General features: G+C 46.8%; 1 protein-coding gene across 1 annotated transcript in view; it reads right to left on the bottom strand.

The window, feature by feature from the left end:
- LOC118892596 (cytochrome P450 4F2-like) overlaps positions 1-22,582 on the bottom strand; it is a 77,052-nt gene that overhangs the window by 5,328 nt on the left and 49,142 nt on the right. The window contains 2 exon segments of the mRNA XM_036847340.1: positions 2,016-2,160; positions 3,481-3,679. Of these exon segments, the coding sequence (XP_036703235.1) occupies positions 2,016-2,160; positions 3,481-3,679 (344 nt within the window).

The following is a 22,582-nucleotide window of genomic DNA, read 5'->3' as shown; positions in this document are numbered from 1 at the left end:
TGAGCTCAGGTGTAAACATATACCCGGTGTCACCTGTTATAACATACACCAGCTGTAACCAGAATCCAGGTAGAAATATAAACGTGACCAGACGTGGCCATGCAGCGGACATTGCACAGACATGACCGCAGGTCAGGCAGGTGGGAGTCCAGGTGCCAGAGAGGCAGTGGTATCTCTGTCACAGCCCTCTCTGTCTGCACCCTGGTCACCTGTCCACCTGGAGGCAACACAGAGACCATAGCAGTGGGCAAGCTATGGCCAGGGAGGTATCCACCTGGAGCAAAAAGCACAGGCTTGATGCAGGTGGGGTGGAAGATGAGGGTGACCACATGCCAGGGCCCCACCCACCAGCAGCACACATCCCATAGGTGCTGGCCAGGCCCTGTGTGTACAGGAGACCTTCCTCCGAGCTCTGAATCTGGACAGGAACAAAAAGGACCCAATTCACACTCTTCCAGGCTGCCAGAGGGAAGGACCTGCAGGACAGTGATCCACACCTGAACCCATGAATCACCTCCAGCAGCTGCTTGTCTGTCCTCAGCCTCCTCCTGGGCGCCCTCCCCACACCCTCCATACATGACAACTGGGATCCCCTGTTTACCAGGATAGAAATGGTCTTTCCCTCTTTGGATCCCAAACACCATGTTCACCTGACTTCTCTTCCATCCTCACTTTCCAGACAAAGAAACTGAGGCTCTGAATGATGAAGTCACTTGCCCATAGTCTCCCAGATGGTAAATCTGAGACACCAGCCCAGGTCTGTCTGAATCCAGGGCCTGAGTTCTTAACCATCAAACTACTCTTAGCCCCAAAACAATAGCTCAGAAGGCCCTATGCCTGCCAAGACTGGGCACTCAGAATCTCAGCAACACAGGAATCAGTCCTATGATACAGGTGAAGGAATTTAAAGGGAATCCTGTAACTTTTCCTGGAAATGTAAATGAGCTCACTATTCCATGGGGCTAGAGCTTCTGGGTTTCATCTTTACCAAGATGACAGTGAAGCCGTCACAGATGAACACAGAACTAAAGGAGGAAGACAGATTTCTGATGACATTGTTTGAGACCTGGATCCAGCTGTGCCTGAAGACAACCCTCCTTGGACTTAACAGTCAATTGATTCCCTTTCTTTGCTTAGATCATACAGGGTGGTGTTTCTACCACTAACACCACTAACATCTGAAAGAGACTTCAGTAGCCAGAGACAGCCAGGGACCTTCCTAGTGTCACCAAGCATTCTGGTGTCGAAACCAAGGTTTCTGTCAGGTGCTGCCTGTTCCCCTGCTTGCCTGGTCTGTCTGCGGACAGGAGGGACAACAGGCAAGGGAAGGGAGTCAGGGTTGGGTGGAGTCTCCTCTGGGAGATTCCTGGGGACTGGAGAAGGAGGACACTGAACTAGAAGTGGTCGAGCTGTAGGATAGTGTAAAAGAAATTGACCCACCAGAGAGGTGAATGTCATGGAAATAGCAGCCCAGATCCTGCACCAGCTACAAGTCTTCATTACTCTGGGCCTGGGGATGGGTGGGACTGAGGGCAGGCCTGGCAGGGGGCCTGGGATGCTATGGATGCCCACTGCATCACTCTACCCTCTGCTTTAAAAAATGTCTGCTCATCGTTCCAGACCCAGTTCCAGCAACTCCTCCAGGAAGCCTTCCGGGATGCCCCAGCAGAAAACCTTGCTTCTCTTCTGGGTTGCCACAGCCCCTCTCCCTCTGGCCAATTCCTGACCACACCAGGTCAGGGATCTCTCTGTCCAGATCTGTGTCCTCAATATTGTGGGGCAGGGGGGGGTCCTTCACCCAGGACACCAGGGTGAGGTGCAGACGGCAGTGAGAGGAGGAAGGAGGCAGTGAGATGGGGGCTGGTGAATACCTGAAGGAAAGAGGAAGATGCCTGAGAAAGAAGAGGGGAGGAAGGGCCGGGGTCCTGTAGGGGCCACATAGAAGCTTGGCAGGGAGGGGTTCACTGCACTCAGATGTGCCTCTGCACCCACCACCACAAGCTCTGCATGGGTACCTGAGGCACTGGTGACAGACCGGATCAAGTCAGGGTGGCAGAAAATGACCAAGGAGGTGATGGGCCCCAACCAGATCTTAAATCCCTGGGAGTGGTTGGCCATCAGCAGAGTGAAGTCTCTCAAGCCCTGCTCCATTCGAGGGACCTTCAAGCAAGGCAAGAGCCATCAGTCCCCAGAAGGAACCGCTGCAGTGGACAGTGTGTGGGATTCTGCACAGATGGAGGGAGTCTCTGCTTCCTCCTGCTCCTTCTCTCTGGGGGCAGGAGGGACCTGGGGGCCTCTTCATGTCCCCAGAGTGTATCCCAGGGCACAGGGAGAAGACGCTCTCTCTGCCCACCAGGAAGGTGACCTTGGCTTGAGAAGACACGTTTATCTCATCCTGGGAGTGGTCCCAGCCCCAGGGGTGGCCACAAGAGGAGATCCCCATGGAGGAGGTTTGTGGGTAGCAAGGTGGCCTCAGAATTGTCCCTGGGTTTTGGTCCCACATACGTTCATATTCTGTCCCACATAGCCTCTGGTTCCTTGCATGTTAAATGGTTTCCAGACCTGGGAACTTCCAGCCCTGGCTGACCCCAGGGGACAGCTTTGGACTCTGCCCATCAATCAGGAGAGCAACTCTGGACAGGAGGAGATGGACACCCATTCCTTTGACCTTGACTCAGGGAAGTGACAGCAAGTTCATCATCTCGGTCACCAGACATTTATTTTGCATGCCTACTGTGTGCCAGAACTGGACTGGGCACTGTAGTGTCTGCTCCCCTGAATTGTCATCAGATTGGAAAGATGGTTAATAAGTAATTGGACAATTAACTGTTTAATTAATCATGAGCAGGGCCAAGTCAAAAGTCAAGGTCTGGGGCACAAGTTGGGTGGGTGAGTGGGGGTGTGGTCTAAGAAGATTTCAGAAAGAAGAAGTGAGGGCCAACTATATCCAGACTGGGTGAGGGGCCCATTGGGACATCTTGGGGGAAGGGAGGGGAGTAAGATAAGAGGAGGGGTCCCAGGAAGGGGAGGGTGCGGGGACCTGTGCCCTTGTAGGTTGGGGTGGGGTGGTGATAGCTATTTCCTGTGGGGAAGCTGTAGCCCAGAATGATAAAACACAAGGAAGTGAGCCACATGCAGAGCAGACCCTGGACAGTGCCTTTGAGGAGGCCTCAAGGCCAGCATGGAGACTGAAAGGCCAGGGGACGAGGCTCTGTGCAGTCCAGCATAATGTGGGGTGCACTAATGTGTGGAAGACAGGCAGGAAATGGACCCCAAAGCAGGCTAGGGGTAGAAGGACAGGATGTGGGAAAGGTCTTGATGGCAGAGCAGAGGAAAGAATGAGTACAGAAAGAGGGGCTCCTCGGCCTCCCTGGCTTCTCTTCTGTCCTAGACTCCACTCCAGCCCTTGAGCCCCATTCCTGACCCTGCAGGAAGTCCATCCACCCTGATTCCCCAACCCATCCTGCTGCCCACACTCACCAGGCCCAGGTGACCCAAGAACCAGTTGCGTTTTGGGGGCTACGGGAAACATTGGAGGCGGCGAGAATTGCTGTAGCAGGTGTAGGTCCAGGCCAGGACGCGGGCCAGCAGCCAGGAGGCCCCGACCAGCAGCAAGAGCAGCCACGGGGAGGCTGCCACCGGCCCGAGTCCCAGCCAGGAGAGGCTCAGCTGCAGCACCCTGTAGGGCAGATGGGGTGGAGGGTGAGCTCCTGAGGATGAAGGAAGGGGCGATGATGGTGAGCTGTGAGGCAGAGACCAATAGAGGGACAGGAACAAGGGAGAAAGGGGCAGGGATGGTGAGTGCTGGGGACAGGGCAAGAAGGACCCAGAGAGGGGAGGGAGACCCAGAGAAATCCAGAGGAAGACGGAGAGACAGAGACAGAAAGACACACACTACCAGTGGATAACTAAACACATACACACACAGTGTGTGTGTGTGTGTGTGTGTGTGTGTGTGTGTCTGTGTGTGTTTACTTACCACTGGTATCCATTCATTTCCCAGGCCAGCTCATTCCCTGGAACCACTGCCTTGGGCAGTGGCCTTCCCCACCTGAGGCTATGACCCCCAGCCCCTTGACCCCCAGCTTGGCACCTTCTGTCAAGAGCCGCTTATCCCATACAACTTCCTCTGCCCTCCTCCTGGGAGGTCTTTTTCCCTGGCTCGACCTCTGAACTAGGGGAGGCTGGGCTTAGCTGAGTCAGCCAATTCCCACAGCCTCTTTACCTCCTCCCCACCTGGCAGCTGTCCAAATAGATGGTGAGAGGAAGGGAGCTAGACTGTTACTGAGAGAGGACTGTAAACCAGCTCAGGGTCACAGTGTGGAAATTGGATCCTCAGGGCTCAGCACCTCCCATGTTAACAAGTTAGGAGGTGGGCAAAGGTGACTCTGGACCCCAAGTTCACAGCCAGCCCTGCCCTTCCAAGGCCAGGGTATGGCAGGTAAAAGCGTGAACATTCAGGTGCCAGGTGAGCAAGGCAAACATCTCCGGTGCTCCTTTCCACATGTGGGCCAGGAGGACGTCATACACCATTTCTTGGCATAGAATCAAGAAAAGCTCAGAACCATGAAGCCTCTGGCCTCTGGGGCACACAGCCTGGCAGGAGTTCAAGCCCTGCCTCCAAGCAACCAAAAGCCTGGATTGAGACATGACTGCTGGGAGCAGAAACAGAAAATCCAGCCTGGCTGGGGGTTACCTGCATCAGCTTCAGGGGATAAAGGGCCCAATCGGAAGAGGGCACCTGGAGACATGAGGGGTAAGGCTGTGAGGGGCTGAGAGAACAGGGTCCACACAGGGAAGAGCAGAGCTGGGAGACCCTGAGTGGGCAACCTCACTATGACTGTGGGCTGTCCCGACCCTCTCTGGGCTCAGTCTTCCTGTCTGGGAAATGCAACCTCAGATGAAATCCTGAGAGGTGGACAGCGGAGGATTGCATGGAAAGATGGGAAGAATCAGGAGCCTCAAAAAAGATGGAGTAAAGGAAAAGGGCTGGCAACTAGTATTCTTGATATTGTATGCCAGTACTCCACATAAAGTAAACCTACTCTGTGCAGACACCTGTATGTAAAGAGGACCTACTGTGTGCTGGGTACCTCAGAAAAACGTGCCCCCAGTGTGTCAGAAACTCTACATAAATTGTGCCTACTATGTTCCAGGTATGCTACAGAAAGTGCATCTACTGTGTGCCAAGTACTCTGCATAAATCTTGTCTACTTTATGCCAGATGTTCTACATAATGCACACCTACTATGTGCCAGGAACTCTATGTAAAGCATACCTACCATGTGTTGGGTACTCTATGTAAAACACACCTACTGTGTGCCGGATTCTCTATGTAAAGTATGCCTACTCTGTGCCAGGTGCCCTACATAAAGCACACCTACTGTGTGTCAGGTATTCTACGTAAAGTAAGCCTACTCTGTGAGATGTATTTTATATAAAGCATGCCTACTACATGCCAGGTCCTCTACATAAAGTGTAACTACTATACATTGGGTACTCTACACAAATCCTGTCTCCTGTATCACAGGTGTTCAATATAAAGCATGCCTACTGAGTGCCCAACGTACTACACAAAGAGCATCTACTATGACCTGGGTGCTACATGAAGCATTTCTACTGTGTGCCAGATATTGTACATAAAATACTCTGTGTGCCGGGTGCTCTACATAAAGTAATCGACTGTGTGCCAGATGCTCTGCCAGCAAGATAATATATCACCCTCCCCTCAGTGCTCTGGGCCAGAACCCTGGGATCAGGCAGAGAGACACAAGTGATAGCAAGAGGGAAGATACCTATTTAACAGAACAGCAAACAGAAGCTCAAAGAGGGCAAACCTCTAATCTAAGTTGCAGAGCTGGAAGGTACCCAGGTCTGTCATACCACCAAGCCTAAGCCTTTTCCCTCTGTCAAGCTGCTCCACCCCCAACCATAAGGGACAATGCCCTATTAATCCAGGGACATTTATAATGGTGGAATCTCAGGCAATATGGTGACCCCAGTCGGGAGATACCTTGAGGTCCTTGCATCATCACATGGACCATCTTCCCACATCCAGGATGTACCACCCAATGGATCTAGAGCTCCCCTCCTGGCCCTCTCTGGATCCTGTCCAGAACTGCCCTGTAGGGTGGTCTCCGGTGACAGAGAACTTGAAGGATGGGGCTCCTGGCGGAGCTACTGAGCAGGAGAGTGGGGGGAAGGACAGTCTTCCTGACACTGGTAGGACGCTGGGGAGACCCCGAAACTCCTTCCACCTCGACACTGGCTGGGGGAATCAGGTGGAGGATCCTAAAGCCCTCAGTGGGGTGGGGTGCACCCTCCCCCCAGAATCTCATCCCCCTTCACAGGGGTAGACTTTGCCTCCTGGCAGGTCCATTCACATCAGGGTCAGGCAGGCAAGGCCAGAATATAATAAATCAGGCAGAGTCCTGGGACACAGAGGAGAAAGAGCCCCAGTGCCCAGAGAGGTTCAGCTCACTGCAGACCTACTGTGTGCCAGGAATAGGCAGGCAGCCTAGATCTACGGCACGGAACGGCAGCCACCGCACCAGCATTTGCCAACATAAGTCACTAAGCTGTTTTAAGTCTTTAAAGTATATGAACCTTTTTTTTTTTTCATTTTACACATGAGAAACTGAGACTGAAAACTACACGAGTGAATCGCCCAAAGTCACACAGGTGATGGAAACAGGCTGTGCCCCAGACTTCACATTGGGAACCCTGAACCATGAAGCTCTCCTCCTTTCATATCTGTAAATGGGCATTTCATTAGCACCACCCCCCAAGATGGTGGGAATCATTAAAAGAGACAATGCATGTAAAACACATAGGACAGAGGAAGGGCTCAATAAATGCAAGTCATTGTTATTATTGTTGTTGTTGTCGTTGTTGATGTAATCATCCAACAGCCCTGCAAGATCAATTTCATGAGCCCATTTTTACAGAAGAAGAGCCGGAGATTCAGAGAGGTGAAGCAACTTGCTCCAGCCTCCCAGCAAATTAGGTAAATATGACAGTACAGGTGACAGCAAAGCCTGGCACATAGTACATGCTCATTAAATATCTGGGGAAGAGAGAAAGGTTTGCAGCACGGGGTTTTAAGGTTCTGGTGCTAAAATTGTGGTCCTCAAACCTCCACCATCCCACCATCTGTATCACCTGACAGTTTGCAGTAAATGCAGAATCTCACATCCTCACCCAAAATACTGACTCAGAATCGCATCTAAATACATCTGCAGGGGAACTGTGTGCACTTCTTCAAGTTTTAGGAAGTGTTGCTTTAAGACTCCTGAGTCTGGATTCTGCAACGGAGGCAGGGAGCACAATGCCTTCACCCCTCTAATTCTCAGAGGGTTTTTTCGGTTATAAAATAAGGAGAAAAATCTATACCTTCCAGAGCTGTTCATACAACCATGATTACTGATCATTTATTATGTACTGGACACTATTTTAGGCACTAGGAATGCAGTAGTGAGCACTGCAGACCTCTTCCTGCTGTCAAGGGGCTTACATCTTGTGACGAGATGGGTGGTGATCGATAAATAATCAATGACGTGTCAGACAGTGGTGAGTTATGTGCCTGGAGAACATCTACCTTAGTCCAGGGGTCAGGGTGGGCAGAGATGTGAATGTGGAGGGAGAGTCTCCAAGAGCAGACGCTGGGTGGAACACCCAGCCTACACAGAAAGGCACGTGGTTTTTGTTCCTTTGACACTCGGGCTAACATGCGAGATCATGCAATTGCTCCTTGGGAAGGCCAAAGTGGCCAGGAAATTCTGGCCCCATATGGAAGCTATAAGCGGGTTTGGAGCTTTCACTAACTGTGACCAGATACTCAAAACCTAGCAGGTCTCTGCAGCCATTACTAGGGCAGCGTCTATCGCCTGGCTCCTCTGATTCCTAGATCAGGGGGTAGTGATAGGGACAGAGTAGGATAGTTGCACAGCTAGTTTAGAAATCCTACTAGGGGAAGACAGATAGAGAAGGACTTCGGGAGATCACCATAAGCTAGACACCAACCAGGAAATGCCCAGAACATCTGGCAGCTAAACAACAAGCATAACATTTTAAAACTAAACAGACTTACTTAGGCCACTAATCTATATGATTAGGAACGAGGTGTACCACAGAACAATGGTTAGGAGACTGCATTCGGCCTTGTGAGGTCTGCAAGACAATGGACCCTGAAAAACTGCTTTCTTGCACTTAGCTTACATAGGAATATGGGGGAAAGGTGAAAGAAACTAGGGGAAAAGTGACATTATACTGAAACCTGAGATGACTCACCATAAATTTGTATATGTTACCACCCCTCTGCTCATTTACATAGCTCTATGACAGTCCCAGTTGGGCTATATAGGGTCAAAAACTCCCCCACCAGATATGTAGGCGGAGTTAATGATGAAAGCTTGATGTCTACTCAAAAAATGAGGAAGAAGGTGGTCTTCTCCCCCTCCCCACTTTTCTTTCATTTATGAAAATAAAGCCTACTTAGTTGTCGGGACAGAGCCCTACTGCCTGCCCGCTTGTATCTCTCACAATCGTCCTATTCTAATAAACTCATCCTTACATGCTACTTTGCCTCTCACTGAATTCTTTCTGCACCGAGACAAAAGAACCTATGTTTCAGTAAGTCCTGAGACAAGGTGTGTGGTTTCAGTAGAAGGGGAAAGGGAACCAGCACAGGAGGCAGGAAACCATAGGTGGGGACCTTCTGTTCATCATTGGGGATGTTCTAGAGCATCCCCAAAGGTTTTTCATCAAACAAGTAATATCTCAGATGCCAAATCACACAAGCCTGCCTTATGGAATGTCCCCCAGCCAGTGTTTGAAGGAGGGGAGCCACTCACCCCCTGCGCCTTCTCCAGGGGTCCTTCCACCCCAACCCAGAGTCAGGCAGTGGGCAAGCCTGTGCCAGACCAGCGATGGTGGTCACTGTGAGTCACTAGCTTGGGCACAGCCCATCAACCCTTTAAGCCTCACTCTTCACGTCTGTCAAATGGGCCTGATAAAACCTCACAGAGAGTTGCAAGCTTCCTATTAGACACAGGCAGAGAGAGTAGGGAAAAGTATGTTTCAAAATAGTAAGTGCATAAAGTTTCCATTTATAAACAAAACTTACAAATGTTTGTATGTGTGCACATGTTTGTATATGCATTGAAAAAAATCCACAAGAATCCACATATCATGGTGGAATTGGAAGAAGTAGAATTGGAGTCTCTATAACTAAAACACAATTTAAGGAATAAGGATTTGGCACAGTGAGGAACACGTAACTGGCACACAAAACAGATGAGCAGTTATTTTATGTCATCATAAAGACACGCCTCCTAGGAATCCACGTGGGGTCTCTAGAACAAGCATGCAGGTTGCCTGCTGGCTGGAGTTTTACCGTTCCTCTCCTCAGCTGTTAGGAAGGAACAAGTTCTGGATTCAACAGAACTAAGTTCAAATCCCAGCTCTGCCATTTCCTGGCTGTGTCACCTTGGGCAAGTCAATTGCCCTCTCTAAGCCTCATGTCCTCCTCTGTAGATGGAGAAGTGGATTTATACCTCCCAGATAGTTCATTACTCAACAACAAACTGTGCTTGACCACCCAATCTGTACCAGGCACACTGTTGGGGCCCAAACACACGATGAACAAGACAGACAAGGTCTCTGGATTGTGTGCTCATGTCTCATGGGGGGAGCCAATTGGAAATAAGCAAGTCAGATGGTGGCAGAAATGAAGGAAATGAACAGCATGAGACATGCTAGAAAGTGACCAAGGGGGCTGTTCTGGACAGGGCAATCAGGGAGGGCCTCCCTGAGGAGGTGGCCTTACTACCAAGTCCAAGCTCATACTGCTTGATGCATGACAGGCTAATAAATCAAGAGAAGAGTTTTGGGGCAAGGAACGGTGACTTTATTTGGAAAGCCAGAGGACCAAGGAATTGGTGGACTAGTGTCCCAAAGAACCATTCTAACCAAGTTAGAATTCAGGCTTCTTTCATATTAGAAGGGGGGTTGGGGGTGTGACGGGTTGTTGCAGGCTTCTTGATGCCGGAATCCTTTGCTCTTGCAGCTGTCTACAGAGGTCCAGTCACAATGTTCCTGTAAACCTCTAATAAAACAAATGTTATTCTTTGTGCCACAACTTTTTATCTCTATATGAATAAAAAGTTTTATACCTTTAAAAGTCAAGCCTGGGAGGCAGAGCATTGAGAATGGCTAGCATGTATATTTCAGGCTCTAGGCAACATTCTTTTACAATGGTGCAGAGCCAGCATGACTAAGCACAGGCAACAGAGCACAAAGGTTAGAGACAGAGGACTGGATCCAATGTGGAGTCAGGTTTGTTCTTCCCTGTTTTAATAGGAGTGTCTGGCCACCTACCTGCAGCCCGAGTCAGATAAGGAGATGATGTTTGGTCAATGGAAGGCACCTGCAGGCAATCGGAGGGGATTAGAGGACAGACATCCATCCTCTGCCAAAGGCCACTGCTGCTTTCAGCTTCAGCTAATCCCTCTGGGTTCCAGGAACAGCTACTACCTGGCCTGGGGGTGGTGTCAGCTCTCAGCTGATGCTAGCCCCCAGGGGGCTACACTAGCCTTGATGGTTTCCCTTGGCCCCTTGTCAAATGAAATAAAAAATGCACAGCGTCAGAGCAGTGAGATTCAGTTTTATTCAGGGACATTACTGAGGACTGTCGCCCAGGAGACAGCCTCTCAGATCGTTCTGAGGAACTGCTCCAAAGAGGTGAGGAAGGAGGTCAGCATATATGTGGTTTTGGCTAAGGGGTACATGCAATCCAATACACATCACGGTAGATGGTTACTGCTAGTCGTCATGAGGAACAGATTTCTCAGTTAGTAATTTTAGTGCTTTTCTAAGTACATGGGAAGATGCAAGAATTCAGGCTCATAAAATTTTTCCTAAATATCTAAACTATCTAAAGGCCTGTTTTCCCAATGTGCAGAGTGCCTCATCCTGGTCTCCGTCCTGAATTAGCAACTGCAGTGGCTAATGATTTAATCCTTGTAGAACTAGATGGCAGGGAACATTCCTTATTTACACAGCCAATACTTTGTAAATGGCCCCTACGTAATGCCACTCTCATGTAGCCCATCTGAGGTCTCTGCCAGGACCCAACTATTACATTCTGCAAAGGGATGGGCCACCTCAGCAATCCAGTTATGTGAGTGTCGATGTTTGTGTCAGCACAGAAAAAATTGAAAAATTATACCCAACACCTGGAATGGGAGGGCAGAGTAGGAGGAAGAATGGTTCTGCTAAATGTCTACATTTACCCAACTGTTTCCTTTTCTTAGATGGAGACTGCAAAGCATTTTTCATTATAATTACTAATCTATGTAATTACAAATTATATATTCATATATTTTAGATTTATTATTTATTCATTTTATTTATTTTTGGCTGCATTGGGTCTTAGTTGAGGCATGCGGGATCTTCGTTAAGGCTCATGGCCTCTTCGTTGTGGCACTCGGGCTTTTCTGTAGTTGTGGCGCGCGGGTTCCAGAGCTTGTGGGGTCTGTAATTTGAGGCACACAGGCTCTCTAGTTGAGGCACGTGAGCTCAGTAGTTGTGGCGTACGGGCTTAGTTGCCCTGCAGCATGTGGGATCTTAGTTCCCTGACCAGGGATTGAACCCGCATCCCCTGCATTGTAAGGTGGATTATTTACCACTGGACCACCAGGGAAGTCCCACAAATTATATTTTTAAAAGAAAAAATGCTTAGTGTTATGCATACAGCATGCTTGCTGCATGCTTAGTGCCATGCCTGGCATGCAGCAGGACTCAAAATATACGACCTGTGAGAAGCCAGAAGGCATCGTGGTTAAGAACGAGGACTCCAAGTACCAGGGTTCAAATCAGGACCAGCTGAGATATTTTGGCAGGTGTCTTTACCTTTATGTGCCTCGGTTTTCTTACCTGAAAATTGAGGGTTTTGACAAGGTGGTTGTGAAAATCAAATGAATTGAAATGAGAAAAGTGCTAACGGCAATCCCTGGCTCAGGGTCAGCACCAAGCATGAATAATTGGCATTTTCTCTTATTTTGTGACAGAATGAGGACAGGGCACCAACCATGAGCCATAAGTCCCCCTGGCACAGACATCAGCTATCTTGCAGGCTAGGAACATACCCTGTTCTTTCCCTCCTCCCTTAGCAAGGAAGAGGCTCCCAGGAGAGGAGTAAGCACTGGGCTTGGGGTAAGATGGCTCATGGTCAAACCTGGGCTTTGCCACTCTCCAGCTCTGTGACCTTGGGCAAGTGACTTGCCCTCTCTGTGCCTCACATTCCTTCTCAGCAAAAAGGGAATAATAACAGGCCTTTGGGGTTTGCAGGAGCAAGTTTATGTGTGTGTCTTAGTTTGCGTTCTCTGGAAGTAGACCCCAGTGCAAGGATTCAAGTGCAAATACTTTATTTGGAGGTGACCCTGAGGCAAGAATTCAACTGCAAGTTGTTTCTTGGGGAAGTAATCCCAGGAAATGCCAGTAGGGCACTGTGGAAGTGAGACTGGGAAGGGAAGGCAGCAGGTAAAGGGTACTTTAGCCAGAAAGCTCACACTGTGGCACCTGGGGCTCAGTCCCTCTGGGGGACAGCAGAGAACACACACCCACCAGTCCTTAGTCAGAGCTGCTTACAAGGGCATTATTTCTGGAGAATGTCCTGCCTGCAGTGCACGGCTGAGGTCTGGGGACAGGGCCAGAAGCCTCCCACAGTAGTTGTTGCAAGGAACACAACTGGTGCAGACAGTTACAGCAGTTCAGTGACTTCAAAACACATATACTCCCACCCTTACCAATACACCCACACATGCATACAATTGCATATACACTGTGTGCACATGGTCACACACAAGCACAATTACATGCACCCACATATGCTTGCAGTTAGATACACACTCTTACACATGTTCATGCAAACACATACGTGTGCACATGCACACACACATGCACGTACCTGCACACACAATTACATGCATACACTCACATATACACATGCTCACACGTGTGTGCACACAGTCACACATACACTTACACACGATCACACACAGTCACATAGCCACACACACACATTGAACTAATGGAGACCGAATGTCTTAGAGCCTGTTGTTTCTGAATCTTCCAGCAGAAGGAGCCTCCAACACACTCAGGAGAGGAACAGACACCCCACAGCAGCCAGTGACTGGACCAGGCCTGGGGTGTGTATAGAGAATTAAACACACAGGTGCAGCAGCATCTGGGGCCCCACAGGCTCCACGCCTGCCCTCCTCCCTCTCTCTCATTCATTCACTATCATGGCCCTTAGTGGAAAGTCAAAGCCCTTTTCTAGTGAAAGAGGAGACATTTGACACCCAAGTATGGATAACTCTTGAAGGGGTTAGCTCCATGGTGGGGGAAAAAAAATCATGTATTAATTGATGGGAAAATGGGGTCAAGGGAAGGGTTTTTTTTTAAGATTGAGGTAATAACAACATTATTTTTATTACGATGGAAATGATCCAATAGACTTCAGGATACATGGTCAGCATACAAAAATTAATTCTATTTTTATATTCCAGAGGTCAGCAAACTATGGTCTATGGACGAAATCTGGCCTATGGCCTGTCTTTGTAAGATATGCAAGCAAAGAATTGTTCTATATTTTTAAAGGATTATAAAAGAGGGGGAGGAAGAGGAGAAGGAGTTCCTGAATATGGCCTGCAGCCAATAAAGTATTTATTATATGGGTCTTCACAGAAAAAATATGCCAACCCTGCTGTACATTAGCAATAAACAATTGGGAAATGTTTTCAAATACCATTTTTCAAGTGTCATTCACCACAAAAAGTGGAATACTCAGGTATAAATCTAACAAAATATGTGCACGATTTCTAGGATGAAAATTTCAAGACACTGATGAAAGAAATCCGAGAAGACCCAAATTAGTGGAGAGATATACAATGTTCATGGAGTGAAAAACTCAATATTGTTAAGATGTTAAGTCTCCTCAAATTGATCTACAAATTCAAGAAGTCACAATCCCAGGAGGACTTTTTGTAGAAATAGAGAAGCTGATCACAAAATTTACATGAAAATGCAAAGGACTTTAGAATAGCCAAAATTTTCTGAAAAGGAAAAATGTAGTTGAAGGATTTAGAAGACCCCTTTCAAGACATAATATAAAACAACAGTAATCATGACAGTGCAATATTGGTCAAAGACTGGACATATAAATCATTGGAACAGAATAGAGAGTCCAGAAATTTAAAAAAAAAATAATGCAGGGCAAATCAATACACAAAAGATAGCCTTCTCAATAAATGGTACTGGAAAAATTAGACATCCACATGCAAAATTAAAGTCAGCACATACCTCACACCTTATACAAAATTTAACAGAACTAAATGATGTAAAATTGTAAAGCTTTTAGATGAAAAAATATACGAGAATCTTTGTAACCTTAGTTTAGACAAAGAGTTCTTATGTATAACACCATAGGCATAATCATAAAAAGAAAAAATTGATAAATTGCACTTTAAAAACCTTTTAAAATTTTGCTCTGTGAAAGAAATTTAAGATAAAGACCAGCCATACACTAGGAAAAAAGACTTGCAAATCACATATCTGACAAAGGATTTGTATGTAAAACCCAACAATAGAAGGTAAAAATCCAAGGAAAATTAATGGGCAAAAGATTTGAACAGGTGTTTTACCACAGTAGATATATGTATGGCAAATAGGCACATGAAAAAATGTTCAACATCATTAGTCATTAGGAAATGCAAACTAAAATCACAGTGATATATCATTGCTCACCCATAAGAATGGCTGGGGAACACTGACACAACCAGGTGCCAGTGAGTATGGGGAGCAAGCAGAACTCTCACACATTAACGATAGGAATTTTAAATGACACGGAGACATATGGAAAACAGTATGGAGGTTCCTCAAAAATTAAAAATAATACTGCCATATGATCCAGCAAAATTGAAATCAGGATCTCATAGAGATATCTGCACTCCCATCTTCATTGCAGCATTATTCACAATAGCCAAGATATGGAAACAACCTAACTGTCCATCAATGGATGAAGAAGATGTGGTGTATATATACAATGGAATACTATTCAGCCAGGAGAAAGAAGGAAAACCTGCTTGTTTGTGACAACATGGATGGACCTTGAGAGCATTATGCTAAGTGAAATAAGTTAGAGAAAGACAAATACAGGCAGAATTCCATGTCTGTTGGTTCTGCATCTGCAGATTCAACCAACCCCAGTTCAAAAATATTTCTTCCCCGGATATTTAATGAGTATGTACTATGTGCCAGGCTTTGCTGTCACCTGTACTGTTGTATTCACCTAATTTGCTCTCGGAGGGTGGGGCAAGTTGCTTCTGCTCTCTGAATCTCCTGCTCTCTTCTGTAAAAACAGGTAATGAGTTTGATCTTGCAGCGCTGTTGAATGTTTACAACAAAAACAATGACAACAGCAATAATGACTGTGTTTATTGAGCCCTTCCTCTGTCCTATGTGTTTTACATGTATTTTCTCTTTAAATGATTCCAACCATCTTGGGAGGTGTTGCTAATGAAATGCCCATTTATAGATACAGACGGAGCAGAGCTTAGTGGTTCAGGGTACTCAATGTAGAGCCTGGCGCACAGCCTAATTCCAACAGCTCTGTGGCTTTGGGTGAGTCACTCACATGATTTTCAGTCTCAGTTTCCTCATCTGTAAAATGAAAAAAAAAATTAATATACCTTAGGGGCTTAAAACAGCTTCAGTGGCTTATGTGGGAAATGCTGGTGTGGTGGCTGCCATTCCTGATCTAGGCTGCCTGCCTGTTCCGGGCACACAGTAGGTCTTCAGTGAGCTGAACCCCTCTGGGCACTGGAGATCTTTCTCCCCTGCATGCCAGCACCCTGCCTGGTTTATTATATTCTGGCCATGCCTGCCTGACCATGATATGGATGGACCTGCCCGGAGGCTAAGTCTACCCTTGCGGAGGTGGTAGAGGTTCGGCGGGGATGGTGCACCTCACCCCACTAAGGTTTTTAGGAACTTCCATCTGATTCCCCCAGCCAGTGTTGAGGTGGAAGGAGTTTTGGGGTCTCCCCAACATCCTACAGTGTCAGAAAGACTGTCCTTCCCCTACTCTCCTGCTCAGTAGCTCTGCCAGGAGCCCCATCCTTCAAGTCCTCTGTCACCGGAGACCACCCCACAGGGCAGTTCTGGACAGGATCCAGAGAGGGCCAGGAGGGGAGCACTAGATCCATTGGGTGGTGCATCCTGGTTGTGGGAAGATGGTCCATGTGATGATGCAAGGACCTCAAGGTATCTCCCCACTGGGGTCACCATATTGCCTGAGATTCCACCATTATAAATGTCCCTGGATTAATAGGGCATTGTCCCTTATGGTTGGGGGTGGAGCAGCTTGGCAGAGGGAAAAGGCTTAGGCTTGGTGGTATGACAGACATGGGTACTTTCCAGCTCTGCAACTTAGGTTAGAGGTTTGCCCTCTTTGAGCTTCTGTTAAATAGGTATCTTCCCTCCTGCCATCACTTGCGTCTCTCTGCCTGATCCCAGGGTTCTGGCCCAGTGAGGGGAGGATGATATATTATCTTGCTGGCAGAACATCTGACACACAGTGGGTTTACTTTATGTAGTGCACCTGACACACACAGAGAGCACTTTATGTATAGTACTGGCACAGAGCAGGCATGATTTTTGTAGACTGCCCAGCACATAGTAGACGTTCTTTGCGTAGTATGTCTGGCACTCAGTAGGCATGCTTTATGTAGAACACCTGGGATACAATAGACAGGATTTGTTTAGAGTACCCAGCTTATAGTAGGTACACTTTATGTAGAGTATCTAGCATATAGTAGGCATGCTTTATGTAAAGTACTTGGAACAGAGTAGGTTTATTTTATGTAGAGCACTTGACACACAGCAGGTATGCTTTATGTAGGGCACCTGGCACGCAGTAGACATATTTACATAGAACACCCAACACACAAGAGGTGTGCTTTACATAGATTACCCAGCACACAGTAGGCATGCTTTAGGCACAAGACCTAGCATAAAGTAGATAGGATTTATGCAGAGTACTTCACACACAGTAGATGCACTTTACCTAGAGCACCTGACGCATAGTAGGCATGCTTTATGTAGAGTTTGTCACACACTTTAGGCATGCTTTTTGAGGTACCCAGCCCAGAGTAGGCACTCTTTATATACAGTTGCCTGCACAGAGTAGGCTTACTATATGTGGAGTACTGGCACGCAGTAGCATGAGTACTAGTTGCCAGCACTTTTCCTTCATTCTATTTTTTGGGGCTCCAGATCCTTCCCATCTTCCAGTGGAACCCTCCTCGGTCCCTCCTCAGTCTCTCATCCAACATCCCATTTACCAGATGGGAAGACTGAGCCCAGAGAGGGTCAGCACAGCCCACAGTCACAGTGAGGCTGCCCACTCAGGATCTCCCAGCTCTGCCCTCCCATGTCTGGACCCTGTTCTCTCTCAGCCCCTTGGAGCCTTACCCCTTATGCCACGAGGTGCCCTCTTCCGACTGTGCCCTTTATTCCCTGAGTCTGAGGCAGGTAATCACCAACCAGGCTGGTTTCTCTGTTCTTGCTCCCAGCAGTCATGTCTCCACCCAGGCCCTGGGCTGCTTGGAGAAAAGACTTGAATTCCTGTCAGGCTGTGTGCCCCAGAGGGCAGAGGCTTCACGTCTCTGAGCTTCCTGATTCTGTGCTAAGAAATGGTGCAGACACCCTCCTGGCCCACGCATGGAGAACAGCCCCAGAGATGTTTGCCCTGCTCACCTGGCACCTGAATGTTCATGCTTTTACCTGCTGCACCCTGGCCTTTGAAGGGCAGGGCTGGCTGTGAACTTGGGGTCCAGAGTCACCTTTGCCCGCACCCCAACTTGCCCATGTAGGACGTGCTGAGCCCTGAGGATCCAGTGTCCACACAGTGTGATCCTGAGCTGGTTCACAGGCTGCTCTAGTAACACTGTAACCCCTTCCCTCCACCCTCTATTTGCGCAGCTGCCAGGTGGGGAGGAGGTAAGCTGGCTGCAAGGATTGGCTGGCTTAGCCCGGCCCCTGGCAGCTTCCTCTAGGTCAGGGGCCAGACAAAGCCTTCCCCAGAGGAGGGGAGAGGGAGTTGTGTGGGACAAGCCACTCCTGACAGAAGGTGCCAGGCTGGGGGTCTAAGGGCTGGGGGTCCTGGCCCGGGGTGGGGAAGGCCACTGCTCCAGGCAGGGTGGCTCCAGGGAATGAGCTGGCCTGGGAGATGAGTGGATACTAGTTGGTTACTAACTCCTCTGTCTGTCTCTCTCTCTCTCTCTTCCTCTGGATTTCTCTCGGTCTCCCTCCCCTCTCTGAGCCCCTGTCTGCCCACCTCTGAGCCCTTCTTGCCCTGTCCCCAGCACTCACCATCCCTGCCCCTCACTCCCTTGTTCCTGTCCCTCTGTTTGTCTCTGCCTCACAGCTCACCATCATCGCCCCTTCCTTCATCCTCAGGAGCTCACCCTCCACCCCATCTGCCCTACAGGATGCTGCAGCTGAGTCTGGCCTGGCTGGGACTCGGGCCGGTGGCAGCCTCCCCATGGCTGCTCCTGCTGCTGGTCGGGGCTTCCTGGCTGCTGGCCCGCGTCCTGGCCTGGACCTACAATTTACAAAATTTACTAAATGTAAAGTTTGCTCTATTTGGTGTACAGTTCTGAGATTTGAAATGTCTAGAGTTGTGTAAACACACTACCATAGTCACCCTTGATAGTCAAAAACTTTTCATCCCAACTCCTGCCAAACACTGATCTATTCTCCAACCCTATAGTCTGGCTTCTTTCACCTTACAATACTTTTATAATTCATTCATGTTGCATGCATCAATACTTTGTTTTTTTATTGCTAAGTAATATTCCATAGTATGGTGAGCCACATTTTCTTCACCAGTTGGAGGAAATGTGGATTGTTTTCAATTTTGTGCTGTTATGAATAAAGCTACTATGAATATTTGTGTACAACTGTTCACTGCTCTTGGAATGGGGTGGCTGGGTCATATTACATGTGTACGTTTAACATTAGAAGAAACAACCAAACCTTTTCCAAAGTGTGCCATTTAAAATTTTTAATTTCATTAAAATTCCCAGCTTTATTGAGATATAATTGATACATGACATTTCTGTTTAAGGTGTACAACACGTTGATTTAATACATTTATAACTTAGAAAGTGATGACCACATAGTATTAGCTACCACCTCTACCCCATCACATACTTACCATTTATTTTTTGTGGTCAGAACATTTAAGATCTACTCTTTCAGGAACATTCAATTTTCTGACACAGTACCATTAGCTGTAGTCACCATACTGTACATTAGATCCCCAAACTTGTTAATCTTATAACTGGAAGTTTGTTTTCTTTGACCAGTATCTCCCTGTTTCTCCAACCCCTGGTAACCATCACTCTACTCTGTTTCTTTGAGTTTGTCTTTTTTAGATTCCACATATAAGTAATATCATTCAGTACAGTTATCCCTCAATATCTGCAGGGGTTGGGGGATTGGTTCCAGGACTCCCTGTGGATACCAATAATTGGGGATGCTCAAGTCCCTCATATAAAATAGTGTAGCATTTGCATACAACCTACACATATCCTCCTGTATACTTTAACTCATCTCTAGATTACTTATAATGTCAAATACAATGTAAATGCTATGTAAATAGTTTCTGGTACACAGCAAATTCAAATTTTGCTTTTTGGAACTTTTTGGACTTCCCCCTCCCCCAAATCTTTTTGATCTGGGACTTGTTGAATCTTCAGATGCAGAACCCACAGATATGGAAGGCTGCCTGTATTTGTCTTTCTCTAACTTATTTCACTTAGCATAATGCGCTTAAGGTCCAACGACGTTGTCACAAATGAGCAGGTTTTCCTTCTTTCTACTGGCTGAATAATATTCCATTGTGTGTGTGTATGTGTGTGTATATATATATATATATATATATATATATATATATATATATATATATATATATATATCTCACATCCTCTTCATCCATTCATCCACTTATGGACAGTAAGGTCGTTTCAATATCTGGGATATTGTGAATAATGCTGCAGTGAACATGGGAGTGCAGATATCTCTATGAGATCCGGATATCAATTATGCTGGATCATATGGTAGTTTTATTTTTAATTTTTTGAGGAATCTCCATATTGTTTTCCATAGGTGTCTGTATCATTTAAAATTCCTATCATTAATGTGCGAGAGTTCTGGTTGCTGCCCATACTCACTGGCACCAGGAGGTGTCAGTTTTTCCCCAGCAATTCTTATAGGTGCACAATGATATGTCCCTGTAATTTTAGTTTGCATTTCCTAATGACTAACGATGTTAAACATTTTTGTATGTGCCTATTGGCCATCCATATATCTTCTGTGGTAAAGCACCTGTTCAAATCTTTTGCCCATTAATTTTCCTTGGATCGTTACCTTCCACTGTTGCATTTTACATACAAATCCTTTGTCAGATATGCGATTTGCAAGTCTTTTTTCCTAGTGTGTGGTTGGTCTTTATCTTAAATTTCTTTCTCAGAGCAAAATTTTAAAATGTTTATAAAGTGCAGTTTATCAATTTTTTCATTTTATGATTATGCTATTGGTGTTATATATAAGAACTCTCTGTTTAACCTAAGGCCACAAAGATTCTCTTCCATTTTTTCTTCTAAAAGTTTTACATTTTTACATCATTTAGTTCTATGATTCATATTGTTATATTTTGTATAAGGTGTGAGGTATGGGTTGACTTTTTTTTTGCATGTGGATGTCCAATTTTTCCAGTACCACTTATTGAAAAGACTATCCTTTGTACATTGACTTGCCCTGCATGTTTTTTTTTTTTAAATTTCTGGACTGTCTATACTGTTCCACTGATTTATGTGTCTAGTCTTTGATCAGTATCACACTGTCATGATTACTGTTATTTTATACTATGTGTTGAAAGGGGTCTTGTAAATCCTTCAATTATATTTTTCCTTTTCAGAACAATTTTGGCTACTCTAAGTCTTTTGCATTTTCATGTAAATTTTTTAATCAGCTTATTTCTACAAAAACTCCTCCAGGGACTGTGATTTCTTTGAATTTGTAGATCAATTTGAGGACACTTAACATCTTAACAATATTGAGTCTTCTATCCCATGAACATTGTATATGTCTCCATTAATTTGGGTCTTCTTGGATTTCTTTCATCAGTGTCTTGAAGTGTTCATCCTAGAAACCATGCACACATTTTGTTAGATTTATACCTGAATATTTCACTTTTTCTGGTACATGAATGAGAGAGAGGGAGGAGGGGCGGCATGGACCCCATGGGTCCCCTGCTTAATTCTCAAGACACACCCAGGCTTGTTCTAGTCACTGGCTGCTGTGGGGTGTCCATTCCTCTCCTGAGTGTGTTGGAGGCTCCTTCTGCTGGAAGATTCAGAGACAACAGGCTCTAAGACATTCGGTCTCCATTGGTTCAATGTGTGTGTGTGGCTATGTGACTGCGTGTGGGATTGTGTGTAAGTGTATGTGTGACTGTGTGCACACATGTGTGTATGTGAGTGTATGCATGTAACTGTGTGCGGGTGCATGCATGTGTGTGCATGTGCACATGTGTGTGTTTGTGTGCATGTGTGTGTAAGTGTGTATGTGACTGCAAGCACACGTGGGTGCGTGTAACTGTGCTTGTGTGTGGCTGTGTGCACACTGTGTATGTGTGTATGTGATTGTGTATACAATTGTGTGCATGTGTATCTGTGTGTGTATGTGTTTAAGGGTGTAAATGTATGTGTCTTGAAGTCACTGAACCACTGTAACGGTCTGCACCAGGCTGTGTTCCTGAAAACAACTGCTGTGGAAGGCTCCTGCCTCAGTCCCCAGACCTCAGCCGTGCAGTGCAGGCCGGGCATTCTGGAGAAATAATGCCTTTGGAAGCAGCCCTGACTAAGGACTTGTGGGTGTATGTTCTCTGCTGTCCCCCAGAGGGACTGAGCCCCAGGTGCCACAGTGTGAGCTTTCTTGCTCAAGTACCCTTTACCTGCTGACTTCCCTTCCCAGTCTCCCTTCCACAGTGCCCTACTGGCATTTCCTGGAATCACTTCCCAAAGAAACAACTTGCAGTTGAATTCTTGCCTCAAGGTCACCTCCAAATAAAGTATTTGCACTTGAATCCTTGCATGAGGATCTACTTCCAGAGGATGCAAACTAAGACACACATAGGCTCACTCCTCCAATCCCCAAGGGTCTGTTATTATTCCCTTTTTACAGAAGAGGAATGTGAGGCTCAGAGAGGGCAAGTTACTTGCACAAGGTCACACAGCTGGAGAGTGGCAAAGCCTAACGTTGACAAGGAGCCCTCTGATCCCAAGCCGGTGATTGCTACTTTCTAGGGAGCCTCTTCCCTGATAAGGTCAGAGGGAATGAATAGGGGATGTTCATAGCCTGCAAGATTGCTGATGTGTATGCTAGTGCGGCCTCATGCACACGGCTGGTGCCCATGTCCTCATACTGTCATAAAATAATGGCAGTTATTCATGTT

The sequence above is a fragment of the Balaenoptera musculus genome, chromosome 3, assembly GCF_009873245.2.
Source record: "Balaenoptera musculus isolate JJ_BM4_2016_0621 chromosome 3, mBalMus1.pri.v3, whole genome shotgun sequence".
NCBI classification, from domain to species: Eukaryota; Metazoa; Chordata; class Mammalia; order Artiodactyla; family Balaenopteridae; genus Balaenoptera; species Balaenoptera musculus.
This window is presented reverse-complemented; position numbering and strand designations above follow the sequence as displayed.